Source organism: Terrapene carolina, unplaced genomic scaffold, assembly GCF_002925995.2.
Source record: "Terrapene carolina triunguis isolate 2854851 unplaced genomic scaffold, T_m_triunguis-2.0 Scaffold461, whole genome shotgun sequence".
Lineage (NCBI taxonomy): Eukaryota > Metazoa > Chordata > Testudines > Emydidae > Terrapene > Terrapene triunguis.
In genome coordinates, this window is record NW_020664812.1 from 1136460 (window position 1) to 1163886 (window position 27427).

Sequence of the window (27427 nt, forward strand, 5' to 3'; positions counted from 1 at the left end):
ACAATAGAAAGACAAGAAACACCAGACTAATCAGTTATATATGAGAGTAGAAAGGGGGCTGAGGGGGCTGTGAAAGCCAGGATGATATTTAGTGTCCTTGGAATCCTACTTCTTAATATAGCCTGTCTGTGAAATGGACCGAATGATCGATTGATCTATCTATCCCCATACACTGTATCTATCTACTCCCATGCACCCTTCACAAATCTCTCACAAGTCTCCGCTGAGGAAATCCCTCCCTAGGTGAGACCTTTCGTGGCATAAAGCCAGCAAAGTGGTCTCCTGTGTCTCCTTCCCCACAATGCCTGGCAGAGGTGGTGCAACCCAGAGGGGCATGATGAGCAGGCAAAGGAGAGTGGCTGGGATGTGATGGGCTCTGACAGTGCCCAGCTGACTGATGGCCCCTATGACACTACAGCCAATAGGCTCCATTTAGAGTAGCCCCCAGGTTTTAATCAGCTGCCCACCCTACTCCACTGTGCACGCCAGAAGCAGGACGCAGCAGACACTCTGACCCAACAAGGCTTTTCATCTTTCAAATTGAAATTCTGTAATATTATGGCTCAGGGTTCATGGCTAAATAAAGGGGAAGAGAAAGTGAAAAGGGTGAGGAGACATAATCACAACTACTTTACTCACTCCTTGTGCAATAACCCCTCAGACATGTTGCAATCAGTGACTGTCCTTTACCTTGGCTGATGCAGCCCATGACGCCATCTCTGATCTGGCAGGTTTCTCCTCTGGAGCAGCTGTGGGCTTCGCAGGTCACCCCTCGGGTGGGAACACATGTGCAGCTTTGCTGGCACTCATTCATCAGGACCGCCTCACTAGGCTAAGGGGACGTTTGGAAAAGGGGAAATATTGCAATGGAACTGGAAACAATTATTTATAATATTTCTGGCAGTGCTAAACTCAGAGCTGTGTGGTGAGGTGTGTGAATGTGCATATTGTGTCATAACATTATTTCTCTGTCTAAAGGCTGTCTGATAGCTTTCTTTGATGGGATAACAAGCCTTGTGGATCGTGCGAAAGCAGTAGATGTGGTATATCTTGACTTTAGTAAGGCTTTTGATACTGTCTCGCATGACCGTCTCATAGACAACCTAGGGAAATACAACCTAGATGGAGCTACGATAAGGTGGGTGCGTAACTGGTTGGAAAACCATTCCCAGAGTGTAGTTATCAGTGGTTCACAGTCATACTGGAAGGGCATAATGCGTGGGGTCCCACAGGGATCAGTTCTGGGTCCAGTTCGTTCAATATCTTCATCAATGATTTAGATAATGGCATAGAGAGTACACTTGTAACGTCTGTGGATGATACCAAGCTGGAAGGGGTTGCAAGTGCTTCAGAGGAAAGGATTATAATTCAAAATGATCTGGACAAACTGGAGAAATGGTCTGAGGTAAAGAGGATGAAATTCAATAAGGATAAATGCAAAGTACTCCAGTTAGGAAGGAACAAATCAACTACACACATACAAAATGGGAAATGACTGCCTAGGAAGGAGTGCTATGGAAAAGGATCTGGGGGTCATAGTGGTTCACAAGCTAAATATGAGTCAACAGTGTAACCCTGTTGCAAAATAAGCTAACACCATTCTGGGATGTGTTAGCAGGAGTTTTGTAAGCAAGGCACAAGAAATAATTCTTCTGCTCTACTCTGCACTGATTAGGACTTAATTGGAATATTTTGTCCAGTTCTGGGTGCTACATTTCAGGAAAGATGTGGTCAAATTGGAGAAAGTCCAGAGAAGAGCAACAAAAATGATTAAAGGTCTAGAAAACGTTACCTCTGAGGAAAGATTGAAAAAATGGGTTTTTTTAGTCTGGAGAAGAGAAGACAGAGGTGACATGATAACAGCTTTCAAATACATAAAAGGTTGTTACAAGGAGGAGGAAGAAAACTTGTTCTTCTTAACCTCTGAGGATAGGACAAGAAGCAATGGGCATAAATTGCAGCAATGGAGGTTTAGGTTGGATATTAAGAAAAAACTTCCTGTCAGGGTGGTTAAGCATTGGAATAAATTGCCTAGGGAAGTTGTGGAATCTCCATCATTGGAGATTTTTAAGAACAGGTTAGACAAACACCTGTCAGGGATGGTCTAGATAATACTTAGTCCTGCCATGAGTGCAGGGGACTGGACTAGATGACCTCTCGAGGTCCCTTCCAGCCCTATGATTCTATTATTCTAATGGGTTAAGTGCTGGTCTGACAGCCAGGAACACCCCCTAGGTTCCATTCTGCCTTCTGCTCCTGACTCATTGTGTGGCCATGAGCAAGTCACTGCCCCTCTCCGTGCCTCAGTTTCTCCATAACAAGCAAAGTGCGTTTAATCTTCTTGCCTTTTTTGGAACTTTGGGCATTGAGTACTAGCAGAGCTGGGATGCCAGGTTGGATGGGCCAGTGCTCTGATCCATTATAGCAAACCCTATCCCTGACTAGTGTAGGATTTAAGATGTGTATAAAGCAAAAATTAAATCAGACCCAGTCCACTTGCGGCTGTACCTTGTAGTATCTCCCCTGTTCGAAGCATCCACAGCTCTCCTGAGTCACACAGCCCTGGCCATCGAAGAAGAAGCCCTCGTCACATTGGCAGCCTTCGGCACAGGTCTCCGGGCAATCTATGATGTTTCCAGCACAGGTGACAGTGCACAGGTCAGCACAGACCTCATAGTGGCTGTTGGCAGGGCAGGTCACAGCTTAAATGGAGAGAGGAATAATTATTGGTTAGACAGATGTCATACCACAGGCTAGAGGGAGAGAGACATAAAGGATAGGAGAACAGCACAGGAAGGAAAGGACAAGGACACTGAGGTTGTTGATTCACACTGAAAGAGTCTATAAAGAATCCCAGAAGTCCGGAATTTTGTTCCCGTAAATGCTGTCTCCCTCTCCCCTTTTGTTCCGCACCCAGCGCACCTTGGCTACCTGAGCTCCATCAGTATCACGGACTTACGGCAGAAGGAGGCGCTCCTCCAGGGCGGGATGGTGACCTTGGCCTCTTGGCAGGCTGTCACGTAGCTGTGCATGCTCTGGCACAGAGCCTGTGCATCTCCATTGCTGAGGCACAGATCATACAGGCAGTTGTTGAAATACACACTGGGGCTGACCGTGCCGTGGCAGGCAGTGAAGGGGCTGTCAGGGGTTGTGAGCAACCCACAGTAGTGGCGCTGTTTGAAGACGTCCTTCTTCCTCTCCTCACAAACTGGACAGCTGTTCCCAGCGCATCTGTCTACACATGATGCTCCTGGGACCTGGACTTCCCAAGCAGAGCCAAATGCTGCCACATCAGAGGCTGTCCTGCCATTGGGGAGCAGGAGCTTGCTGTCCTGCTGTCCACTGTAGTTCCCGCACAGGCCACATGTGTGGCCCTGGTATCGTTGTGGAACGGTGACTCTGGCCTGGTAAACCAGGTCGTAACTCACAATGAGGCCAAAGTCAGTTTGCACCAGGATGTTAGTACCATGCTGATATGCTTGGAGCCGCCTGTTGGCCGTGATCACCGGGAGGTTTTGGAACACCCCATCCACCTGTCCGAGACAGAGCATTCCACTGTGAGAAGGCGGAGTGGATACTGGGCAGGGGTGGGGACAACGCGTTTTCAGATTCTGCTCTCGCTCACACCATGGACTAAACCCAAAATTACCCATGACTCCAGATTTCACTTTGGAATGACTTATCCTCATCTTCCAAGCTCGTGACATTGTTACCTGGCCTACATCTCTTCTCTCATCTCCCTATCCACCCACCTGCCTCCCTCCTGATCCTCTCTCTTTTCCATCCCTATCTCCTCCACCCATGTTTAGCTCACACCTTCTTATCATGACAACCCCTGCACTCAAAATAATTTCCCACTTCTTTTCCATCACCCCCTCTTTCCTAAACCCCACTTTTCTCATGAATCCTTCTCCATTTACCATTTCCCTCCCTCTCCTGTCTGGACCAATTTCCAATATGTCACGTTCTATTTGTTCCAAGGTAAACTACAGGCTTCTCAGGGGAACTGATCATGGGACAGATTCTTCAACAGAGAGGCCAATGGAGTTCCCAAGGGGAGGAATTTCATCCCATGTTTGCAAAATATTAGGTATGTAGAGAGGTTTCCCAGGTAATTAATATTAATAAATATGGGGTATGAATCAAGAAGAGAGGCAGAGAAGATGCATCTGAGCTGCAGGACGCTCAGCTTGCCCAACAGAAGCTCTCATATAGCAACACCCATGAGTGATGCTTTCTACCGTCTCCAGTTTACTGCTGGGGGAATTCTGTGCCACTCGCAATGCAGAATTTGTGCAGAAATTAATGTGTGCACAGAATTTCCTTCCTCCCCCCGAAATGGGCTGCAGAGCTGCTGGGCGCCACTAGGGGCCACTGGACCCAGCAGAGCCCAGCTCACAAATAGAAGACCAGGAGGAGTGGGAGGGAGCTGGAGGCTTCCCAGTTCTCAGCATGCTCTTAAGGAAGGAGGTGTGCAGGAAACTCCATACAAGTCTGGAACCCAGCATCAGGCTGTTTCTCCCTCTGGATCCCTGGGCTCTGAGGGGTAGGAGGTGCGGGTGTCTGGGCTGGGGGGGCCCTGTGGTTGGGCTCTGGGGGAGAGGAGGGGGCAGAGAAACAGGATACTGGATTGTCGTAGGGGTTTCTTTAACTTTCTACTTCTGGTGGAATTTTTGTGTGTGTCTGTATTGTTACAGACATACTTGCTGACAGATATTTTGAAATTACCAAAATAATTGAAACTGGTATGATTATATAGTGTTATTTTGACAAATAAATATGCAGAATTTTTTAGGATTATAAAATATTGTGTTCAGAATTTTTAATTTTTTGGCACTTGTAGTGAGGCGGGGTGGCCTCCCAAGGACCCGGATTAGGAGGACCCCCACACTGAGCCCTGGTGGGGAGAACCAGGGCCTGGTTGCTCCTCCCCTAGGAAGTGGGTGGGAGGAGCAGGAAGTATAGAAGGTGGCCCAGAAAGCTTAGTAGGGAGGCCACCACCAGAGCGACCAGCCGCCTCCTGTGGCCTCCCGAGCTGGGACGCGGCGGAGGGTGCCGAGGGAGCAGAGGACTGGCCTGGGCCACCGGGGGCGCTAGCTGATTCAGACCTGGAGGAAGCAGACAACTGGCCCGGACCACCCAGACCGCTTGCTTGTGGTCCCAGAAGCCGCCGTCAACCACGACTCCTCCTCACAGCAACAGGGTATACCAAGAAGGGGAGTATGGAAGCGGCCCAGGGGTAGCAGACCCCTGTCTAGCCGCAATGCTGACAGAGGGTGAGTCAGCATGTTGCGGTGTGGATCCCTGCTGACCCAGTGACAAAGCGCTTTGTCACTGTCAGGGCCCTGGGACGGGACGCAGTGGAGCGGGTGGGCCTGCGACCCCCCTGCCACCCCAACCTGGGGGGTGTCAGTCTCCCCTTCCTCAGACCAAAAACCTGAGCCACGGACTCTTTTCTGCCCCGCCTTAATTGAGGGCCTGGGCTAACTGACTGTTTGTTTCTCGCCCAGCCTGAGCACAGGCCTGGGACCCAGCTATGAGCGGAGGCCGCTTCATTCCCCACGGCGGCAGACGTATCAGTAATGTAGTGAGGCTGGGTGGCCTCCCGAGGACCCAGAGTGGGAGGACCCCCACACTGAGCCACTACACTGCAGAATTCGCCTGGAGTACCAGTTGGCTGTCAGATTCCATCCCATCCTGGCAGAGGATAACCTGGCTTCAGTTATTTACGCCTTTGTCGCCTCTTGGCTGGATTGCAACAAGTGATATACCTGTGGAAAGAGCCTTCAGCTCTTACTCCAGCTGGTGCAGAATGCTTTAAATTAATGGAGATATCCTATTTCTGGAAGGGACCTTGGAAGGTCATCGAGTCCAGCCCCCTGCCTTCACTAGCAGGACCAAGTACTGATTTTGCCCCAGATCCCTAAGTGGCCCCCTCAAGGATTGAACTCACAATCCTGGATTTAGCAGGCCAATGCTCAAACCACTGAGCTATCTCTTCAGAAGCGCTGACTACTGTGAACACATCACACCTCTCCTCCGCTCCCTACATTGGCCCCCCACAGAACATCAAATCCCATTCAAGGTCTCAGTCCTTATCTTCAATATGCTCAACTGCCTTCCAGTAGGGAAGATACTACGTAATTAATTGGATCAATTTCCATGATGAAGACCCTTGTTCCAAAGCTCCTCAAGGCTTGAGCATAACCTTTGCCAACATCACCATATCCTGCCTGTGATGGGGTGCTCTCGCCACACCAGCCCCAAAAGGGCGAAGGAAGCTAAGTAAGGAACCAATTAGTGTGATGGTCCACACGTGAGGGTATTAGGCTGGAGGAGCAACCCCTGATTGGAGGATGAAGTTCAGCTGAGTGGGTGTGACCTGGGCTAGTATAAAGTCAGGAAGATGGCAACAGAAAGGGTGGCAGTGAGAAAGTCTGCAGCCACCGTCTGTGTATTAGAGAGGGAAGGAGGGAACCCAGGGAAGGAGTCGGATCCCGGGAGCCTGGCCCTGAGGGAAGACCATACCCAGAAGAGAGAAAGATGGAGAAGAAAGCTTGTGGGAGACAGAGGAGAAAGCAGCCCAGGGAGACAGCAGCAAGGCTGGGGACTGATTAGACTATGGCTGCATGTTGTAGAGTCCCTGGGCCAGAACCCAGAGTAGTGGGCAGGCCCAGGTTCTCCTACCAGCCACTCACAGATTGGCATTGCCTAGACAGGGGGTTCAGGGTGTCTATACCCTGGAAGGGGCAACCATATACTGAACTGGCCAGAGGATGAGTCACAAAGAGGAAGTTGCAGCTCCTGGAGCAAGTGAGGGGCCCCAGAGTGAGAGAGAGAGAGGACAATGGAGGGAGAGACTGAAGGGGGAGGCATTAGACCTGGAAGAGAGCTAATCCCCAGAACTGTCAGAAGGAGGCGCCACCTGCAGTGAGTAGAGCACCCTGTGACACTGCCACAATGGCCACTTCCCCAGCGATCATGACATCCATGACAAGGTTAATGCCATCAATAGAAACTCTCAGCGGCCATAAAGGTTATCAAATTTATTCTTGGTGACAGAGTCATTTATGTTGATGGTTAGCACTTTCAGGATCCAGTTGGCCTTTATCTTATACAACTAGTCATTTCCTCTGAGATGCCTTTAATTCGAGGAGATGTGGGTTTTTGGTACAAGCCAGGGTGGTCAAGTCCCTACCATCATCTAAAATCATACTCAAGTGTTGCTGATCCTTGAAGTAGGGGGTATGTTAAAGATTGATAAAAGCTCAGGATAAATCTGTGATCAACAGTTTTGCTCCTCTGGCACAACTGAACTTTCACTTTCTGCAAATGGGAAATGACTGCCTAGGAAGGAGTACTGTGGAAAGGGATCTGGGGGCTATGGTGGATCACAAGCTAAATATGAGTCAACAGTGTAACAGTGTTGCAAAAGAAGCGAACATCATTCTGGGGTGTGTTAGCAGGAATGTTGTAAGCAAGACATGAAGAGTAATTCTTGTGCTCTATTCCATACAGATAAGGTCTCAAGTGGCATATTGTGTCCAGTTCATGGGAGGGGGCACATTTCAAGAAAGATGTGAATAACTGGAAAAAGCCCAGAGGAGAGCAACAACAATGAATAAAGGTCTAGAAGACATGATCTATGAGGAAAGATTGAAAAAATTGGGTTTGTTTAGTCTGGAGAAAAGAAGACAGAGGGGACATGATAATAGTTTTCAAGTACATAAATGGCTATTACAAGGAGGAGGGTGAAAATTGTTCTCTTTAATCTCTGAGGACAGGAAGCAATGGGCTTAATTTGCAGCATGGGAGGTTTAAGTTGGACATTAAGAAAAACTTCTTAGCTCTCAGGGTGGTTAAGCACTTGAATAAATTGCCTAGGAAGGTAATGAAATCTCCAACACTGGAGGTTTTAAAGAACAGCTTAGACAAACACTTGTCAGGAATGATCTAGTTATTACATAGTCCGACCTGAGGGCAGGGGACTGGACCAGATGACCTACTGAGGTCTCTTCCAGTCCAATACTTCTATGATTAAGAGTAAGGATTACCTATGCAGGAAAAAGACGGTTACTCACCTTTGTAACTGTTGTTCTTCGAGATGTGTTGCTCATATCCATTCCAATTAGGTATGTGCGCGCCGCGTGCATGATCATCGGAAGATTTTTACCCTAGCAACACTCGGTGGGTCGGCTGAGGCACCCCCTGGAGTGGCGTGCTTATGGCACCCGATATATGCCCTTGCCGACCCAGCGCCCCCTCAGTTCCTTCTTGCCGGCTACTCTGACAGAGGGGAAGGAGGGTGGGTTTGGAATGGATACAAGCAACACATCTCGAAGAACAACAGTTACAAAGGTGAGTAACCGTCTTTTCTTCTTTGAGTGCTTGCTCATATCGATTCCAATTAGGTAACTCCCAAGCCTTACCTAGGAGGTGGGGTCGGAGTGAGATGACGCGGAGTGAAGAACCGCTGAACCAAATGCCGCATCATCCCTGGACTGCTGCACTATGGCATAGTGGGAAGCGATGGTATGTACAGATGACCAAGTCGCTGCCCTACAGATCTCCTGTATGGGCACATGAGCCAGGAAGGCGGAGTACGAAGCTTGAGCCCAAGTGGAGTGGGCGGTCAGGTGTGTAGCTGGGAGACCAGCTAAGTCATAGCATGCACGGATACATGATGTAATCCAGGACGAGATGCACTGGGTGGAGACCGGGAGGCCCTTCATCCGGTCTGCCACAGCTACGAACAACTGGGTCGTCTTTCTAAAAGGTTTCGTTCACTCGATGTAAAAGGCGAGGGCCCTGCGAACATCTAGGGAGTGCAGCTGTTGCTCCCATTGAGAGGCATACGGCTTCGGATAAAAGACTGGAAGGAAGATGTCTTGGTTGACATGGAAGGAAGACACCACCTTAGGAAGGAAGGTGGGGTGTGGTTGCACCTGTACCTTATCCTTAAGGAACACCGTATACAGTGGTTCCGATGTGAGAGCTCTAAGCTCCGATACATGTCTCGCCGAGGTTATAGCTATGAGGAAGGCCGTCTTCCAGGAAAGGTACAGGAGCAAGCAGGTCGCCAAGGGCTCAAAGGGAGCACCCATGAGCTTGGAGAGTACCAGGTTAAGATCCCACGTAGGGGCTGGCTGTCTAATTTGTAGGAACAAGCGCTCCATTCCCCTGAGAAATCTAGTGACCACAGGATTGGAGAAGATAGAACGCCCGTTCTCACCCAGGCGGAACGCTGAAATAGCTGCCAGATGCACTCGGATGGATGATATCGCTAAGCCCTGTTGTTTTAAGGACAAGAGGTAATCCAGGATGACAGGAATTGACGCCCGTAGGGGGGGATCTTATGATTCCAGGCGCACCAGTAAGAAAAACGTTTCCACTTGGCTAAGTATGTGGATCTGGTAGACGGCTTTCTGCTACCCAAGAGTACCTGCTGAATCAAGTGAGAGCAGCACAGCTCAGATTGGTTTAGCCATGCAGCATCCACGCTGTGAGGTGGAGAGATTGCAGGTTGGGATGGCGGAGCCGTCCGTGATCTTGAGTGATCAGGTCTGGCCACAGTGGGAGTGGAATCGGAGTGTCCACTGACATCTCGAGGAGAGTGGTATACCAGTGCTGCCTGGGCCACACTGGGGCGATCAAGATCAGCCAGGCTCTGTCCCTGCGGAGTTTGAGCAGGACCCTGTGGACTAGCGGGAATGGAGGAAAGGCATAGCACAGGTGAGGCTTCCACTGTATTAGGAAGGCATACGAGAGAGAGCCCGGGGAGCAACCTTGGAGAGAGCAGAACATCTGGCATTTCTGATTGTCGCGAGAGGCGAATAGGTCTGTCAGGGGAAAGCCCCACCTCCGGAAGACAGAATGGATAACATCCGAGCAAACCGACCACTTGTGAGCCAGGAATGATCTGCTGAGGCGGTCTGCTAAGGTATTCTGGACTCCCGGGAGAAATGACGCCACCAGATGGATCGAGTGGGCTATGCAGAATTCCCATAGACGAGTGGCCTCCTGACAGAGGGGGGACGACCAGGCTCCCCCTTGCTTGTTGATATAAAAATGGCCATTTTGTTGTCTGTGAAGACTGCAACGCAACTGCCTTGAATGTGCTGTCGGAATGCTTGACATGCCAGGCGCACTGCTCTGAGCTCCCGGACATTGATGTGTAGGGATAACTCTGCTGCCGACCATAGGCCCTGTGTACGGAGATTCCCGAGGTGGGCCCCCCATCCTAGGGATGACGCGTCCGTGACCAGGGACACGGAGGGCTGTGGGGCATGAAATGGCACCCCTTCGCACACTACCTTGTGGTCCAGCCACCAGTCTAGAGAGGCTAATATATCTGGCAGAATGGTAACTATCGTGTGCAAGCTGTCGGTAAACTGTTGATAGCCAGGCCTGCAGTGGGCCTAGTCGTAACCTGGTGTGTCTGGTCACATACGTGCAAGATGCCATGTGTCCCAGGGGGCATAGGCATGTTTTCATGGTTGAGGTCGGGAAGGTTTGCAGGCCGCGGACGATGTTCGCTATGGACTGGAAGCGCGCGTCCGGCAGAAGTGCCCGGGCTAGGCCAGAATCTAAGACTGCTCCTATGAATTCTATCCTCTGGGTTGGTACCAGAGTAGATTTCATGACGTTGAGCAGTAGGCCTAGCCGATTGAACATGGCCATGGTGGTCTGAACATGAGACTGCACCTGATCTCTGGAGCGGTCTCGAATGAGCCAGTCGTTGAGATACGGGAACACTTGGATCCGTTGCCGACGAAGGGAAGGAGCTACAACAGCCATGCACTTTGTAAACACCCTGGGGGCCGTGGAGAGGCCGAAAGGGAGGACGGTGAATTGGAAGTGCTGTTGGTTGACCACAAAGCAGAGGAAATGCCTGTGGGGCAGGTAAATCGCTATGTGGAAGTACGCGTCCTTCATGTTGAGGGCGGCATAGCAGTCTCCAGGATCCAGGGAGGGGATAATAGTCCCCAGGGAAACCATGCAGAACTTAAACTTTACCATGGATTTGTTGAGTCCGTGCTGGTCCAGGATGGGCCGTAGCCCCCCTTTTGCTTTGGGGATTAGGAAGTAACGGGAATAAAACCCCTTGCCCCACACTTCTCTTGGAACCTCTTTTATCGCCCCGATAGCCAGGAGCGACTGCACCTCCTGTAGAAGGAGTTGCTCGAGAGAGGGGTCCCTGAAGATGGATGGGAGGGTGGGGGGGGGGACAAAACAAATTGGAGTCGGTATCCACTTTCTACCATGCGTAGGACCCAGCGGTCTGATGTTATGTGGGACCACGCAGGGAGGAAATAGGAAAGCCGGTTGGAGAAGGGTGGAAAAGGATCCTGAAAGGAGACTGGTACTCCGCCGTCGGGCACACCTTCAAAAGTTTTGTTTGGGCCCCGCCGATGGTTTGAGAGGGCCCTGATTCTGACCCGTCTGAGGGCCAGATTGTCTCCTCCTACCACCCCGGCCACGTCTTCTTGAGAAGTCCTGCCTTGGCCGAGGGGGAGGGTAGAATCTCTGGGGCTGAGGCCTAAAGGGTCTTCTCTGCGTTACCGGTGTATGCATGCCCAGTGAACGCATGATGGCCCGGTTGTCCTTCAGACTCTGCAGCCTTGAGTTTGTCTTTTCAGAGAACAGACCCTGGCCCTCGAAGGGTAGGTCCTGGAGAATCTGTTGCAACTCTGGTGATAATCCAGAGACCTGCAGCCATGCCCGAGGCCAGGGTCCTAGCCGCCAAGTCCGCCGCATCCAGAGAGGCTTGTAAGGAGGTTCTGACCACCTTCTTGCCCTCCTCTACTAGATCTCCTAACTCTTCCCTGGACTCCTGTGGGACCAACTCTTTGAACTTGGACATAGACATCCACGAATTATAGTCATAACGGCTCAGGAGTGCCTGTTGGTTGGCCACCCTGAGCTGCAAGCCCGCCGCCGAGTAAACTTTGCGCCCAAACAAGTCTAGGCGCCTAGCGTCCTTTGACTTAGGCGCAGGGGCCTGTTGGCCATGGCGTTCCTTTTCGTTGACCGAACCCACGACAAGGGAGCACGGCTGGGTGTGTGTGTAAAGGAACCCGTATTCCTGAGAAGGAACAAAGTACTTCCTTTCCACGCCCTTGGCCGTCGGTGGAATAGAGGATGGCGACTGCCAGATTGTCCTGGCAGTGGCCTGTATAGTCTGTACGATGGGGAGGGCCACTCGAGACAGTGTCTCGGCCGACAGAATGTCCACCACAGGGTCCTCTACCTCCACCACTTCCTCCACTTGGAGGTTCATATTGCGCGCCACTCTGTGGAGCAGTTCCTGGTGGGCGCGGAGGTCCATAGGGGGAGGACCCATAACAGTAGTACCCGCCACCGCCTCATCCGGCGAGGATGAGGAAGATACCCCTGGGGCTAAGGGATCCTGGGTGAGGTCCTCCTGTGGAGGGTCTTGCTGGTCAAGGTCAGTGATGTTAGCAGGGTGGGCCTGCAATGGCACTGGAGCAGTTGTCTCAGCATCCCCCGGGGGGGGCGAGATGCTGTGGCCTCTGGTACTCGTGGCTCTGAAGGGGTGGAACAAGATGCCCTCCAAGGAGCCCCTTGGGCTTGATGGTATGCCCAAGGGGTCCAAAAGGACCACTGTGGGGGTTCCTGGCCTGGGTCCTGGCCTTCTTCCAGCCACTGGCCTACATTGACCTCGCCCTGGTCCTGGGCATGGAAGCCACCTTGAAAGCGTGATGGCAGTCCTTCAGTGCCGGGGACTGGTGGCGTGATGCGGAGCGGTACCGAGATGGCAAACAGTGCCTGCAGTCATAGCGGTACCGTGAGCCCGATCTAGATCTCGATGGAGATCTCCGACGAGATCGGCCGCGAGATCGGCTCCAGGACCTGTACCGGGAGCGGTGCAGAGAGTCCGATTGGTACTGACCATGCCGCGATGCAGACCTCCGGGAGCCAGAGCGGCGGCGTGAGTGCAACTGGCGCCAAGAACGAGATCGGTGCCGGGACTGCGAGCGGCGCCGAGATGGGTGCCGGGACCACGATCGGGACCGGGACCTGCTTCGCTGGGCGACGGCGGTCGCATCAGGGACGGCTTCCCTTTTGATTGGAGCGTCTGCACCGGTGGTTCCGGGGGCTGTTGAAGAATCGGCTCCATGAGCGCGATCAAGTTCCGCGCTGTTGCGAAGGTCTCCGGCGTAGATGGCAGTCCCAGCTCAACCACGGTGCGCCCCGGGGAGCTCACTGGTGCCGGACTCGACGGCCCTTGCGGTGCCGGAGTTGACGGTGCCGGGGCCGCTAGTTGTCCCACATGCTCCGGTAATGGGCGCAGCTCTGGCAGCGGTGCGGGAGGCGCCGGCGGTTGGTGAGCCGACAAGGTGGAAGCGGCCGTCACCTGTTTGGGCTGCTTCTTCCTTTGACCCGGAGACAGGGACCGGCGTTGTGGTGGTGGAGGCACCGTGGAGGTATGGCGCATGTCTTTCAACGAGTCCGAATGCGGTGCCGGACCAGTCGGTGCCGCAGGGGCACTCCGCACCGACGATAACGGTGCCAGGTCCCGCGAAGTGGAAGGGACCGAGTGCCGCCTCCATGAGGAGCTGCTTCAATCTAGAGTCCCGCTCCTTTCTGGTCCTTGGCTTGAAGCTTTTGCAAATGCGGCACTTGTCCGCTTGGTGGGATTCCCCCAGACACCTTAGGCAGGAGTCATGGGGGTCTCCCGTTGGCATCGGCCTCAGGCAAGCCGAGCAGGGTTTGAAACCCAGAGACCCCGGCATGGGCCTAGGCACCGGGCCGGGGGAGAGTGTGTGTGTGGGGGGAAGACCCCGCTCCCTCTCAGAAAGAAACTAATCTAATCTAACTACCACAACTGTTAAACAGCTATTCACAACTACTTATCACTAATGAGAACTATTAGCAAGTAAGGAAAACGAATGCTAGAGAGAGTGGAGAAGAGCTAGCTGCGCTCCACAGTTCCAACGACCGTCACGGGCGGTAAGAGGGAACTGAGGGGGCGCTGGGTCGGCAGGGGCATATATCGGGCGCCATAAGCGTGCCACTCCAGGGGGCGCCTCAGCCGACCCACTGAGTGTTGCTAGGGTAAAAATCTTCTGACGATCGTGCATGCGGTGCACGCACACCTAATTGGAATCGACATGAGCAAGCACTCGAAGAAGAACAGAGCTTTCTTGGAGGCCAGCCGAAGCCTGTAGAATAAACACCCACAGGAATTAAGAACCATCTCAAAGCCCACAACCTTCTGCTCAAAGTGCAAGTCACAAAGTGCATTCCTATGACATTGTGTGATGGGGTTCATTCATCCCGCACTGGGGTTAACTCCTCATTGTGGGCTAAAGAAACCATGCCCCCACGTCCCTACTGGGCATGCTCCAAGTGCAGCACTAGTATAAAAGGGAGCAGCTCAGTCTGGGCTGATCGCTGAGGAGGAAGGACACACCTCTCAGGCTCCAGTCTGGGAGCAGCTGGAGCCCCTGACCGTGGAAGCCAGAGGTGCCAAGACCCAGACAGATGCCTGGATACCTACGAACGCCCAAGAGGGATCGGAGTCACTGGGAACTGCATGCGCCGAGAAGCCCTGACTACTGCTCCAAGAGAAATTGAAGGAAGTATCCCAGCGGGGACTAGCTGTAATCCTGTGGGAAGTCGGCATGTTTCAGTTGGAGCCCCACTGACTCAGTGGCCCTGTTAGGGCCCTGCATTGGAATCAGGTGGAGCAGGGTGGGCCTGGGTCCCCGTCCTTGGCACCTCCCCCTCCAGATGGTTGCCCATTGGCTCTGGCTGCTAGGCCTCACTGCCCCACGGGTAAGAACAACTCCATTGGCTCTGGCCACTAGTCCTTACTGCGCTGTGGATAAGGCCAACCCCATTGGCTTTGGCCACAAGGCCTTACGGTCCTTTGGGTAAGGACAACCCTACCGACTCTGGCCACAAGGCCTTATTGCCCCGCAAGTGAGGGCACCACTCTGACTCTGGCCATTGGGCTGGCCAGCCATGAGAGACAGGGCATCCGTATCGACCTTTACCATCAGGTCTTCTAGCCCTGAAGACAAGGGCAGCTGAATTGACTCTGACCACTAGGCCATACTGTCCCTGAGACAAAGCCAACTATATCAACACTAGTCATCTGGCCTTATCCCCATGAGGTAGAGGGCAGGATCTGGAGAAGATCTTACCATGATGAGCCCCTGTTTTTTCTGCAGCAGAGTGAGTGTGATCCCATACACCTGAATGGACACCAGCTTGGCCATGGAGATGTTCCAGCTGCCCCAGGATTCTTTCTCTATGCTGATAGTGAATGGTGTAAGGTGGCTGGCATCAGTGCAGGTCTTGGCCAGGATGTAGGTGCAGGTGCCTTGGAAGTCAAAGGAGACCCCGTCGAAAGAGAGGTAGTGGGGATGGCCAGAGGCAGAACAGGTCGCAAATCCAAATGGGTGGCATTTCTGGACGCCATCCACCACCCCGCATTGCTCACCAGCGCCGCAGGAGAATGCCTTACACACAACCTCCCCACCAGCCTGACACATGCACTGCTCCTCACATGAACCGCTCGGGTGGAAGCTCTCTGCAGCCTGGTAGTAAAGTCCTCTGTGGAGGCATCCGCACTGGGAAATGGGGACGCAGCGGTCGCCACTGAGAACAAAGCCCTCATCACACACGCAGCCTTCCTTGCACTGGGTCGTGCATTGCACCGGGGCATAGAGGTTGCTGCATGTCAGATCGCAGCTGCTGCTGCAGAATTCATAGTGACTGTTCGGGGGACAGGACGGAGCTGTAATTAGAACAAAGAGTTAGCTCATATAGTGCATTAGCAATGTGCACAATGAACCATTACAGAACATGCAATTTAATTCAAGCTCCTACTTTTCTATTTCCTTGGTTTGGTTTATTAATAAAAGGCACTCTCTGTAATGGGGTCCCAGGTCTGATGAACTGGCTGCCTCACAGAGGCCAGGAGATGGGATACAGACAATCTCTCTCCTATGATGGCTTCTAATTCGGTTTATTGTTTCATTGTTTCACTACTAGCTTTTTGTTTTGAATCCTGGTCAGTATTGGTTAAAATTCATTACCAACTGATGGCTTCTGTGGGATGAGTTGGTGGGTTCCCAGCTCAGTTCCTAATGAACAAACATCCCAATTAGTAGCCACCCTGAGTCCCAGCTCTGATTATGTCCCAGTCTCAGAAGGGAAGGCAAGGATTGGACTGGCCATGGAGAGCACACTACATCCTTAGCAGTGTTTCCCTTGCCCATGGTGCAATTGCCAAGGCCACTACGAGTGCTGAACCCAGCCTGCTGAGAGAGACCTTTGTCTGTTAAAAATGTTCTGCAGTGTTTAGATCCACATCTACCAGCCAACAAGAATTAACAATCCCCATGGGGCAGGCAGTGGTGAACACAGGGGACTCACAGCAGAATTGCGTAGTCCTCCAGGGACGCACCATAGCTCCAGCTTCCTGACATGCCTCGGCATAGGCAGCAACGGCCTGGCAGACGTTACTCTCCCGCGCACTGAGGACGCAATAGCCATCCACGCAGTCTACGAAGTATCCATGGGGGTCCACTTTGCTGTGACATCCTCTGAAAGGGCCATTCTTGTATAGGATGAGCCCACACTGCCCTCTGCTACCTCGTTGTTGTTTTTCAATAGCCTCTACACTTGCGCATGGTGGTATCATTACAGCAGAGCATCCCGGGAGGTCGCCCAGCTTCCAGCTCTGGCCAAAGCTGACGGGGCTTGGTGCCAGCGTGCCATCCCTCATGAGCATGTCATCATCCCTGTCACTGTTAAAATTGCCACACAGACCACACACGGCTCCCGCGTAGGTGACTGGCAGAGTGATCGTGGTGCGTCCTGACCACCCGGCATAGGTAACGGTGAGACCAAAGTCTGTCTGGATCACTGTGGCCCAGCCCTTTCTATACACAGTGATTTTCGTATCATTGAGGTTGAAGGGAAGGGTAATCAGGAAACGATTCACCTGTAAAAGCAAGACACATGGGATATGAAACATCGCTCGCTCTGGTGGAACCTCTGGCTCCAGCACAGAGCTCTGGCCCATCTACTGCTGCTGAAATCTTCATCCGGGCTGACCTGCTCCCTTCCCTACAGCCTGCCTGAGTCCAGCTCCCCAGACTGGGCAGGATCCTCCAACCAGACTTTCCTTTTTTCTGACACGGGCTATTGATGTTCCCTCCTCTGTGAGCCCCAGCTCTCCAAGTTCCCACATATGCTGGATGCTATTGACACCTTCTCACAGAGAGGAAGTGTAACCACATCGCTCCAACCCTTAAGTTTCTCCTCTGGCTCCCCATTCACATAAGAATCCAGTTAATATTTGACCTGTTTTTTAAAATCCTTCCATGCACTTTCCGCGATTTCTGAAACTCACCATGCTTTTGCCAGGGAATTGATTGCTGACCCTGATGTCAGTCTCATAGACCTTGATCTGCACAGGACCAGTATTGCTTTCCTGGAAGTAAACCTCAAAGTCCACCAGTCCCTCCGCCTTCTTGCACAGAGCCGTGAGCTGGTAGCGGCAGGTGCCTTGGAAGTCGTATCTCTGTCCATCAAAGGTGGCATAGTGCAGATTTCTTGTCACAGAGCAGATGGCATAGCTGGAGGGGTAACAACCCCGTACGCCGTTCACTAGCCCGCACCTCTCTGAACGTTTGCATGTAGCAGCCACGCATTCGACTTGTCTAGTGGCTGCGTTGCACATGCACCGTGTCCCACATGCCTCATCGACCCAGAAGCTCTCGTTGGGGGCATAGGGGCGCCCCTCGAACAGGCACCCACAGCTGCTCTTGGGGATGCATTTGCCCTGGCTCAGCACAAAACCATCCTTGCACTGGCAGCTTTCCACGCAGGGGTCTTGGCAGCTGCTGGGGGCTGACTGGTCCACACACGTGGCTGGGCAGGCTGTTCCACAGAGCTGGTACTTGCTGTTCTCCAGGGGGCACTCCATGGCTGGGGAGTGAAGGACCCACAGAATTAGCAACAAGTTCTCTCCAAGCAAAAGCAGTATTTAAAATATAGAGAAAGGGACATATCTAATGGGGCACAAAGAGCTCTCTAGTCCCACTCACCTCAAGAAGAGTCAATGATGCTCATCACATTGCAGGAGGTGCCTGGCACCTTAAAGGATCATGCCCATAAAGGGATGATTGACTTAAAAATTGGCATCATCTTATCGCAGACTCCCATGTTATATATTCACAGTGAAAGCCACCTTAGAAATACCATAGACAGACAGGCAGAGATACTGTAGGTACAGTACAACCCAGAGTCCTCATATCCCAACCACTGTTCAAAGCACTAGGCCACACTCCCTCCTAAGGAGAAGAATAGAATGCAGGAGTGCTGACCCCCAGACCCATTTATATAATGTTGGCATTCAAATCTGTACTCACAACATCTGGCCAGCTGCCTCCATTCCCCAATCTTGACCCCCTCCAGCTGGCAGGCGTCCGCATAGGCCTTCAGGGCCTCACACAGGGCCTTCCGGTAGCCGTCATTGTGGCACAGATCGTACACGCAGTTGTCCAAGTAGACTGTAGGATCCACCTTGGTGTGGCACTGGCTGAAGGGCCCATCTGAGACCTTGATTATCAGGCCGCACGAGGCCTCCTCCTTGTACTTTCTGGCTATGCTGGGGGCACAGGGCCTGCAGCCTCCAATGCAATCGTGCCAGCAAAACTGATCCTCATCTTCCACTGCCAAGCTTTGCTCCTGGAGAATGACACTGGGATCCTGATCCTTGGCTGGGGTCCAGAAGTCATCGGAAGGGTTCCCATTATAGTTGCCGCACAGGCCGCACAGGCTCTCAGAGAAGTCATTAGGGACGGTGACCCTCAGGTGGTTGTTCCAGTCATAGGACACTCTGAGGTTGAAGTCGGTGCGGAGGACGAGGGAGGTGCCGCTCTGATAGAGCTGAAGGGCCCCATTGTTGAGGGAGATGGGTAAGTGGGCCCTGGTGTTATTCACCTTCATGGTGAGAAAGAAAGGGCAAAGGTCACAATCAATGGCACTAGTCAGGGGGAGGGGGATAGCTCAGTGGTTTGAGCATTGGCCTGCTAAACCCAGGGTTGGTGAGGCCTCATCTGGAATACTGTGTCCAGTTTTGGGCCCCACACTACAAGAAGGATGTGGAAAAATTGGAAAGAGTCCAGCGGAGGGCAACAAAAATGATTAGGGGTCTGGAGCACATGACTTATGAGGAGAGGCTGAGGGAACTGGGATTGTTTAGTCTCCAGAAGAGAAGAATGAGGGGGGATTTGATAGCTGCTTTCAACTTCCTGAGGGGGGGTTCCAAAGAGGATGGAGCTCAGCTGTTCTCAGTGGTGGCAGATGACAGAACAAGGAGCAATGGTCTCAAGTTGCAGTGGGGGAGGACTAGGTTGGATATTAGGAAAAACTTTTTCACTAGGAGGGTGGTGAAGCAGTGGAATGCGTTACCTAGGGAGGTGGTGGAGTCTCCTTCTTTGGAGGTTTTTAAGGCCCGGCTTGACAAAGCCCTGGCTGGGATGATTTAGTTGGGAATTGGTCCTGCTTTGAGCAGGGGGTTGGACTAGATGACCTCCTGAGGTCCCTTCCAACCCTGATATTCTATGATTCAATCCTTGAGGGGGCCACTTAGGGATCTGGGGCAAAATCAGTACTTGGTCCTGCTAGTGAAGGCAGTGGGCTGGACTCAATGACCTTTTAGGGTCCCTTCCAGTTCTATGAGATATATAATATTTAATATATGGAGATATACCTTAGTCTGTCATTTATATTTCATTCTGACTTCTGCTCAGATTAGCAATGGGCCCCATCCAAAATTTTCACTGAATCTGGTCCCAAATCGGAGCCAGAAATAGTTTATAGCATCATGTTAGATAGAACTGGCTGGAGAAAAGTAATTCTTTATGGTGGAGGATTTCAATATTTTGAAAATTGGTTCCGTCCCAATTAAGAATAAATCTAATCAATTGCAAAATTTTCTCTGAAGGGAAATGGAGATCTGGCTCTGAGGCAGTCCTGCTGGCAAGATGCCAAAGAGCCAGGTCAGCAATCTGGGAGAAAACCAGGTGGGTTTTGGAATTTGCATGGTTTCCATCAGAACATCATTGAAATTGGACCATCTCTTCAAAGCCTTTTGACTGTGACAAATTGGCAAATACTGAAGAAAACTATTTCATTGGGATTTCAAAAGGACTAAGACTAGGAATTGGTGAGGCCAACCATGGGGGAGGGGGACGGCTCTGGTTAGAGCCGTTAGGGAGCCACCCCTGTGGGGGAGGGGTCTATGGTATTGCCAATCTCAAGAGATCAAAAATCGTGAGTCAGACCCTAAAACTCATGAGATTGGCCCCAAGAAATAAAGAGCTTCTTTTAAAAGGACTGCACTGTGATTTGCGGCCTGTCTTTTGATGTTAGAACTCTTCCACCCACCTCAGTGCGTGTCTGTGACAATTCATGTTACCCACTCTCCTCAATTTATAGGGGAAGGGGATTTTGGTCCCTGTTGCAGGAGCTGTCACCCCCACATTTGCCTGTCCCCTGTGCAGTAATTAATCCTGTCCCCCAGTCCCTCCCTTCTGTTCTCTCTGCACCCATTCCCTACCCTATCAGTTCAGGGACCTCAGTAACCTCCCCATTGGTCCTGCCCCCTGCCCCACATCCCCATCAGTCCAACACCCCCAGTTCAGTTCCTCATTCTCCACCCCAGCAGTACAGCTCCCCTATGTTTAAATATATGGAGATATACCTATCTCATAGAACTGGAAGGTCATGGAGTCCAGCCCCTTGCCTTCACTAGCAGGACCAAGTACTGATTTTGCCCAAGATTCCTAAGTGGCTCCCTCAAGTATTGAACTCACAACCCTGGGTTTAGCAGGCCAATGCTCAAACCACTGAGCTATCCCCCAAGTTCAGCACCTGAGCCCCCATCTCCATCAGTCCCCCCTCAGTTCAGCCCCAGCCCCACAGCCGGCTCCAGGCACCAGCGGAGGAAGCACGTGCCTGGGGCAGCACATGCTAAGGGGCACATTCTGTCCATTCTTGGGGTGGCAGAGTCTGAGCTTTTTTGCTGTGGCAGTTCAGGCAGCAAAAATGGTAGAGCCAGCCCTGCCCAGCCCCCGCCCCCACCTCATCAGTCCCAGACTCCTGCCTGCACAATTCAGCCCCCCCCCCCCCCCAGCCTCTCCTCTGCTCCTTCTGGGATGCTGCAGGAGGGGAGGAGAATAGGAGCTGTCCCGTCCCGTTGCTCATGGGACAGGGGAAGGGAGGGAGCGGCACCACCCTGGGCAGCAGGGCTCTTTGCTCCCCCGAATCAGAGCGGTGAGCGGAGAGGAGCAACTTTGCTGGCTTCCAGCAGGGCTGGACTTCGCCAGGGGGCTGGATAGGGTTACCATCCATCCGGGTTTCCCCGGACATGTCCGGCTTTTTCAGCCTTAAATGGCCGTCCGGGGGGGATTTCTAATGAAGTAGAAATGTCCGGGATTTCCCCTCCTGCGGAGTGCGGCGCGGCTGATTGGACGCCTGGCCTGATTGAAAGCCGCTCGCAGCCACTAGGGCCTCTAGCAGCCAGAGTCCCTCCCCCTCCCCCGCCCCCTCCTCCCCCACAGAGCAGCTCGGAAGTGTTTGAGTCCACGTGGAGCCCGCATTTCTCCCTCTGCCCGGTGAGCAGGGCAGGCGGCGGGGGTGTGTGTGTGGGGAGCAGGGGGCACAGAGGCTGCAGGGGCGGGGGGGTGTAGAGGCTGCAGGGGCAGGGCAGGCAGGGGGTGCAGAGGCTGCAGGGCGAGTGGGGAGCAGGGGGCACAGAGGCTGCAGGGCGAGTGGGGAGCAGGGGGCACAGAGGCTGCAGGGCGAGTGGGGAGCAGGGGGCACAGAGGCTGCAGGGGCAGGGGGGGGGTGCAGAGGCTGCAGGGTGAGGAGGAGCAGGGCAGGCAAGGGCATAGAGGCTGCAGGGGCTGTGGGGCGAGTAGGGAGCAGGGAAGCACTTAGCAACCCCCAACCAAGATCAGAGCGGGAGGGAGGAGGGGGAATGCGGGGTGCTCAGAGGAGGGGGCAGAGTTGGGGCAGGGACTTTGGGGAAGGGGTTGGAATGGGGGCGGAGAAGGGGTGGGGTTGGGGCGGGGAAGGGGCGGAGTTGGGGCAGGGCCGGGGGCAGGACTGGGGCCCCATGGAGTGTCCTCTTTTTTAAATGTTTGAATATGGTAACCCTAGGGCTGGAGCTTCTTGTGCCATCACCAGACGAGCCCCGGCCCCCAGCGAAACCCCGGCACTTGTGAAGAAAACACAAGACTGGCAATGCTGGGCCTGTGTCAGCTAGAGCCATTAGGGAGCCGCTCCTGAGGGGGAGGGGCCGCATTAGTTACAGCTGTTAGGGAGCAGCTCCTGTAGGGGAGGGGGTCGCACTGGTTAGAGCCGTTAGGGAGCAACTCCTGCAGGGGAGGGAGCCATGTCGATTAGAGCCATTGGGGTGCAGCTACTGTGGGGAGGAGGCCATGTCAGTTAGAGCCTTAGGGAGCAGATCCTGGGGGGCGGGGGGGCTGTGTCAGTTATTGCCATAAGGGAGAAGCTCCTGCAGGGGAAGGAGCCATGTCGGTTAGAGCCATTGGGGAGCAGCTCCTGTGGGGGAGGGAGCCATGTTGGTTAAAGCTGTTAGCATGCGGCTCCATCAGGGGAGGGGGCTGTGTCAGTTACAGCCGTTATGGAGCACCTCCTGTGGGGGAGGGGGCCATGTCAGTTGGAGCCATTAGGAGCAGCACTTGAGGGGCAAGAGGTCTCAAGGAGATGTCTAGAATGTTCCAGGGCCCCTGAGGCACCTCAGTTAGAGCAGGCTTTGTAAAGCAGAGCCCCTTACCTGCCTAGATGTGCCTCAGTTTCCCCATATCTTAGAGCTGAGGCAACATCCTCCTGGATCCAGGAGTGGGGATTCTCCTCAGGTGGGGTCTCAGAGGGATCCCTGTTACATTAGAAATTACCAGGGAACTTGCAGAAGAATGGACTCAGCGGAGCTGGGATTTGCCCACAATAGCTGGGGTACTGGCCCTGCACCTGCATGACGCGCCAAGGGAGATGTAATGCCCAAAGTCCTCAGGTCTACTATTTATCTGGCGTAGTACAGCAGATCCCATGTGCTTGTGACAGAGAAGACACCTCCCCACACCAAGTCACCCACTCCTCTCCTCTCAGCGCAGCACCTTGTGGTATCATGGGTCAGTGCAACTCTGAGAGTACAGTGCCCCCGACTGACCCCTCCCCCACGCCACTCCCTGCCACACAGCACCCGCTAGTGCCACACTGGGGAATTGTGCATAGCAGCGGGGTGGAGAGGTGCACCCAGTACTCACCCTCACAAAGCCGACCTCTGCCCTGGCCACTGTGATGGTAATGCCATCCACCTGGATGGTCACCGACCCAATGTATGAGACCTGCGTGTTCCCCCTGTTTCCACTCTCAGCCGTGATGTCAAAGGAGTGTGGGTCGCAGTCACACCCGCAGGTCTTGGCCACGGTGTAGGTGCAGGCGCCATGGATGTCATACGGCCGTCCATCAAATGTGTGGTAATGCAAGTAACCCCCAGCCCAGCACGTGGCCGCAGAAACTGGCAAGCACTCTGGCTCCCCATCTACCATCTTACAAACTGTTCCTTCCTTGCAGAGGACCACACTGCAGGATGGCGTCGGAATATCTATCCAGAAAGACACTTGAAAGACAAGAAACAACAGACTAATCAGTTATATTTAGAAGCAGAGAAGGGCTGAGGGATGGTGGAAAAAATCTGAATTAAATTGAGTCTCAACAGAATCCCATAGCCTGTCTGTGAAATGGACAAGATGATCGATCATTCTTACCTTCCTTTTTTTTTAAATTAATCATGGTTATTAGGGTAGTGCCTAAGGCCCATCTGAGAATGGGACCCCACTGTGCTAGGTGCTGTGTAAATCTAGGGGAGGGATAGCTCAGTGGTTTGAGCATTGGCCTGCTAAACCCAGGGTTGTAAATTCAATCCTTAAGGGGCCATTTAGGGATCTGGGGCAAAAATCTGTCTGGGGATTGGTCCTGCTTTAAGCAGGGGATTGGACTAGATGACCTCCTGAGGACCCTTCCAACCCTGATATTCTATTATTAGCAGACAGTCCCTGCCCAAAGGGGCTTACATTTGAGATAGACACTGGGTAGGTAATGTACAAGCAGAGTGAATAAGATGATAACAGTCAGCATGTCAGGGCCATGATTGTTATTAATTATTATTTTATTTGAGTGGGTTTACTTAGGAGGTTTCAGCTGTATGAAAAGTGAAGAGAAAGCGATGAAGGGGACAGGGCTGGGATGAAGAGGGTAAGAGGGGCAGTTGTGGAGTGAAAATGCAATCTATCTATCCCCCACACTCCCCTCTATCCCCACTTCCGCCCTCTATATCTATTGTGGCAAATTGCTGGCACTACTATGATGGGTCTCGCGCTTTCTCTTCTTGGGGGTGGGGGTTCAGAGCACCATTTCTTGCCCCTGAACTGGAATGTTAACTGCCCCACTAGTGTCCTAGAGGAGGGGAGTGGAGAGGGAGGGACCCGGGCCTGCCCTCTACTCCGGGTCCCAGGCCAGGGGCCATAGGGATAGTGGTAAACCACTTGAACTAGTGATTCCTTCCCCTGCGCTACTTCCCTCTCCTGCCTTTCAGCTTGTGGGGGGCTTCCTGCCCTCCCTTTGCACAAGCCAGGTACCCCTTTACCTAGGGTCTTGGTCTTCTTAGCCCACCGCAGCACTTCTCCAACCTGTCCTCTGCTTCCCTCCAAACTGCTCTCTGCTCCAACACCAATCCTCTCTGCTCCAATTCCTTCCCCTGTCTGATTGAAGCAGGGGTTTTTTATCAGGTGACTGACTTCAGGGGCTCTAATTGGCTTCAGGTGCTCTAATTAATCTATAGCAAACTTTCTTCCCTCTACAGGGAATAAGGCTCCCTTCTAACCCTCTCCTGCTGCCCTCTGGCCATGCTGTATCACACTATGTATCTATTCCCCACCCACACATCTATCTATCCTCCCTCAACTATCTATCTAAATATCTAGTGTCTCCTCTATAGCTATCTGTCCAGCTATCTCACCACATCACTTACTATATCTTTCTGTCACCCTCTCTGTATCTATCCATTGTGATGATGGTGTGATCACCTTGGTGGAGAGACTATGGCAGCCCGAGAGCTGTCCCGACTACCCAGAGAAGTCTTCTCCGGAAACAAGTACCCGGCCCCAACCCTGGAAGGTCAGACAACCAAGCATCCGGGGAGCCCCAGGTGGAAGAGGGTAGTGGCCACAGAGCAGCCGGGAACCCAGAAGTGGGGGGAATAGCCTGAGCGGGGGGAACCACAGGGCAAAGACCCCTAACCCAAGAGACAGAGGAGCACCTAGAGCCTCTTATAGGTGTTACGCATGTGGAGAATGGGGACACCTAGCGACACAATGTCCCAATATTGAGGAGCCCATACAGTGTAACCTGGGGGATTGGGCAGACCCATGCAACCTAATCAACCTCGTGGGGGTCACAGTTACCCCACACCAATATAGAAAACCAGTGAAACTGAATGGGGTAGAGACCGTGGCACTTGTGGACTCTGGCAGTGCTGTCATCCTGATTTCAGGGAAACTAGTGAAACACAGCCAGTTAATACAGGTTAAGCTACGGGAGTAACATGTGTACATGGGACTGTTAGTTATTATCCTGTCATCCTGGTGAGGATCGAAATCCTGGGAAATATCACCGGGGTAAAAGCGGGGATGGTCCCTAAACTTCCATACCCTGTGCTCATTGGAAGGGATTTCCAGGGATTTGGAAATTTGCTCCTGCCAGAGGGGTGGGAGAGAGGAGAGGACCCCGAAGTTAAGGAGTCATCCCTAACAGAAAGTCACCCCCCTCCCCTTCTCTGCTGAAATATCTCAAGAGTTGTTCCCCGCCCCTGGCAAAGGCAGAAAAACCAAGAGGGAGAGGAGGGCGGCGAAGTCTTTGGGCACCTGGATTCTGCTTCAGGGCCAGAGCATGGCCCAGGCAGGCCTACGGGCATGGGGAACTGAGGAAGAAACCCCCGGAGGGGAGGAGGAGGAAACAGAGTCTAGTCCCATCCCCAATGCCACCAAATTGACCGAGGAGGTGGAGGCCAGTTCCTCGGAGTTCGAGTCAATAGGTCCCGGAAGAGAGACCTTTGGGCGAGACCAGGCAGAAGACCCCAGATATGATAATATCAGAAAAGAGGTGGCCGAGATAGATGGGGTGCCTGGGGAGGGAAAGGCCCGAGGGCCAGCGCCCTATTTCATGATTAAGAAAAACCTCCTGTACCGGGTGGTACAAATGCAGGACCAAGTGGTAAACCAGCTCCTGGCACCCCAAAAACATCAGAGGGCAATATTAAGTCTCGCCCACAGTCACCTCTTTGGGGGACACTTGGGGGTAGAGAAGATCCAAGCATGGATCTTGCGCAGATTCTTCTGGCTGGGAGTACATGAGGATATCCGGTGGTACTGCGCCTCCTGCCCTGAATGTCAGTTGCACAGCCCTTGCCCACATCTAAGGGCCCCTTTAATACCCCTACCAATCATCGAGATCCCTTTTGAGCGAATAGCCATGGACCTGGTGGGGCCTCTAGAGAAGACAACTCGAGGTCACCAATATGTGCTTGTCGTCTTGGACTGTGCAACCAGGTATCCAGAGGCCATTCCCCTATGAAATACGGCCTCCAAGTCCATAGCGAAGGCGCTGGTGGAAATTTTTGCCCGAGTAGGGCTACTGAAAGAGATTCTAACGGACCAAGGAACGCCTTTCATGTCTAAGCTGATGAAGGACCTCTGCTCTACGCTCCATGTCCAGACTCTGCGAACCTCAGTTTACCACCCACAGACCAACAGACTGGTAGAGAGATTCAATCAAACCCTCAAGGCCATGATAAAAAAGGTGGTAAGTAGGGATGGAAAAGACTGTGATACCCTGTTGCCCTACCTTATGTTCACCATCCGTGAAGTTCCCCAAGCCTCCACTGGATTCTCTCCCTTTGCCGCCACCCCCGGGGCATACTAGATATAGCCAGGGAGATTTGGAAAGAGGAGCCCAATACGGGAAAGAATATAGTTGAGCATGTATTGCAAATGAGAGACCCTATAAACCGGGTCACCCCGCATAGTGCGGGAGCACCTAGAGAAGGCCGAAAAAGCTCAGCAAACTCACTACAACCGCCAAGCAAAGGTACGGCAGTTCCAACTAGGAGACCGAATAATGGTGTTAGTACCCACGGCAGAGAGTAAACCCAGTGGCAGGGGCCCTATGAAGTAGTTGAACCTATAGGAGAGGTGAATTACAAGGTGTGACAACCGGGACTTAGAAAACAAGAACAAGTGTACCACGTCAATCTTCTAAAGCCTTGGCGTACTCAAGAAGTGTGTGTAGTTGC

General features: G+C 52.7%; 1 protein-coding gene across 1 annotated transcript in view; it reads right to left on the bottom strand.

Annotated features, from left to right (window-relative positions):
* Nucleotides 1-27427, bottom strand: part of LOC115271331 (IgGFc-binding protein-like) — an 88143-nt gene that overhangs the window by 53503 nt on the left and 7213 nt on the right. The window contains exons 2-5 of the mRNA XM_029913125.1: nucleotides 23343-23698; nucleotides 18414-18987; nucleotides 17393-17970; nucleotides 16411-16981 (exon numbers count right to left, since the gene is read on the bottom strand). Coding sequence (XP_029768985.1) covers nucleotides 16411-16981; nucleotides 17393-17970; nucleotides 18414-18987; nucleotides 23343-23698 — 2079 coding nt within the window. The remainder of the gene's footprint in view (nucleotides 1-16410; nucleotides 16982-17392; nucleotides 17971-18413; nucleotides 18988-23342; nucleotides 23699-27427) is intronic.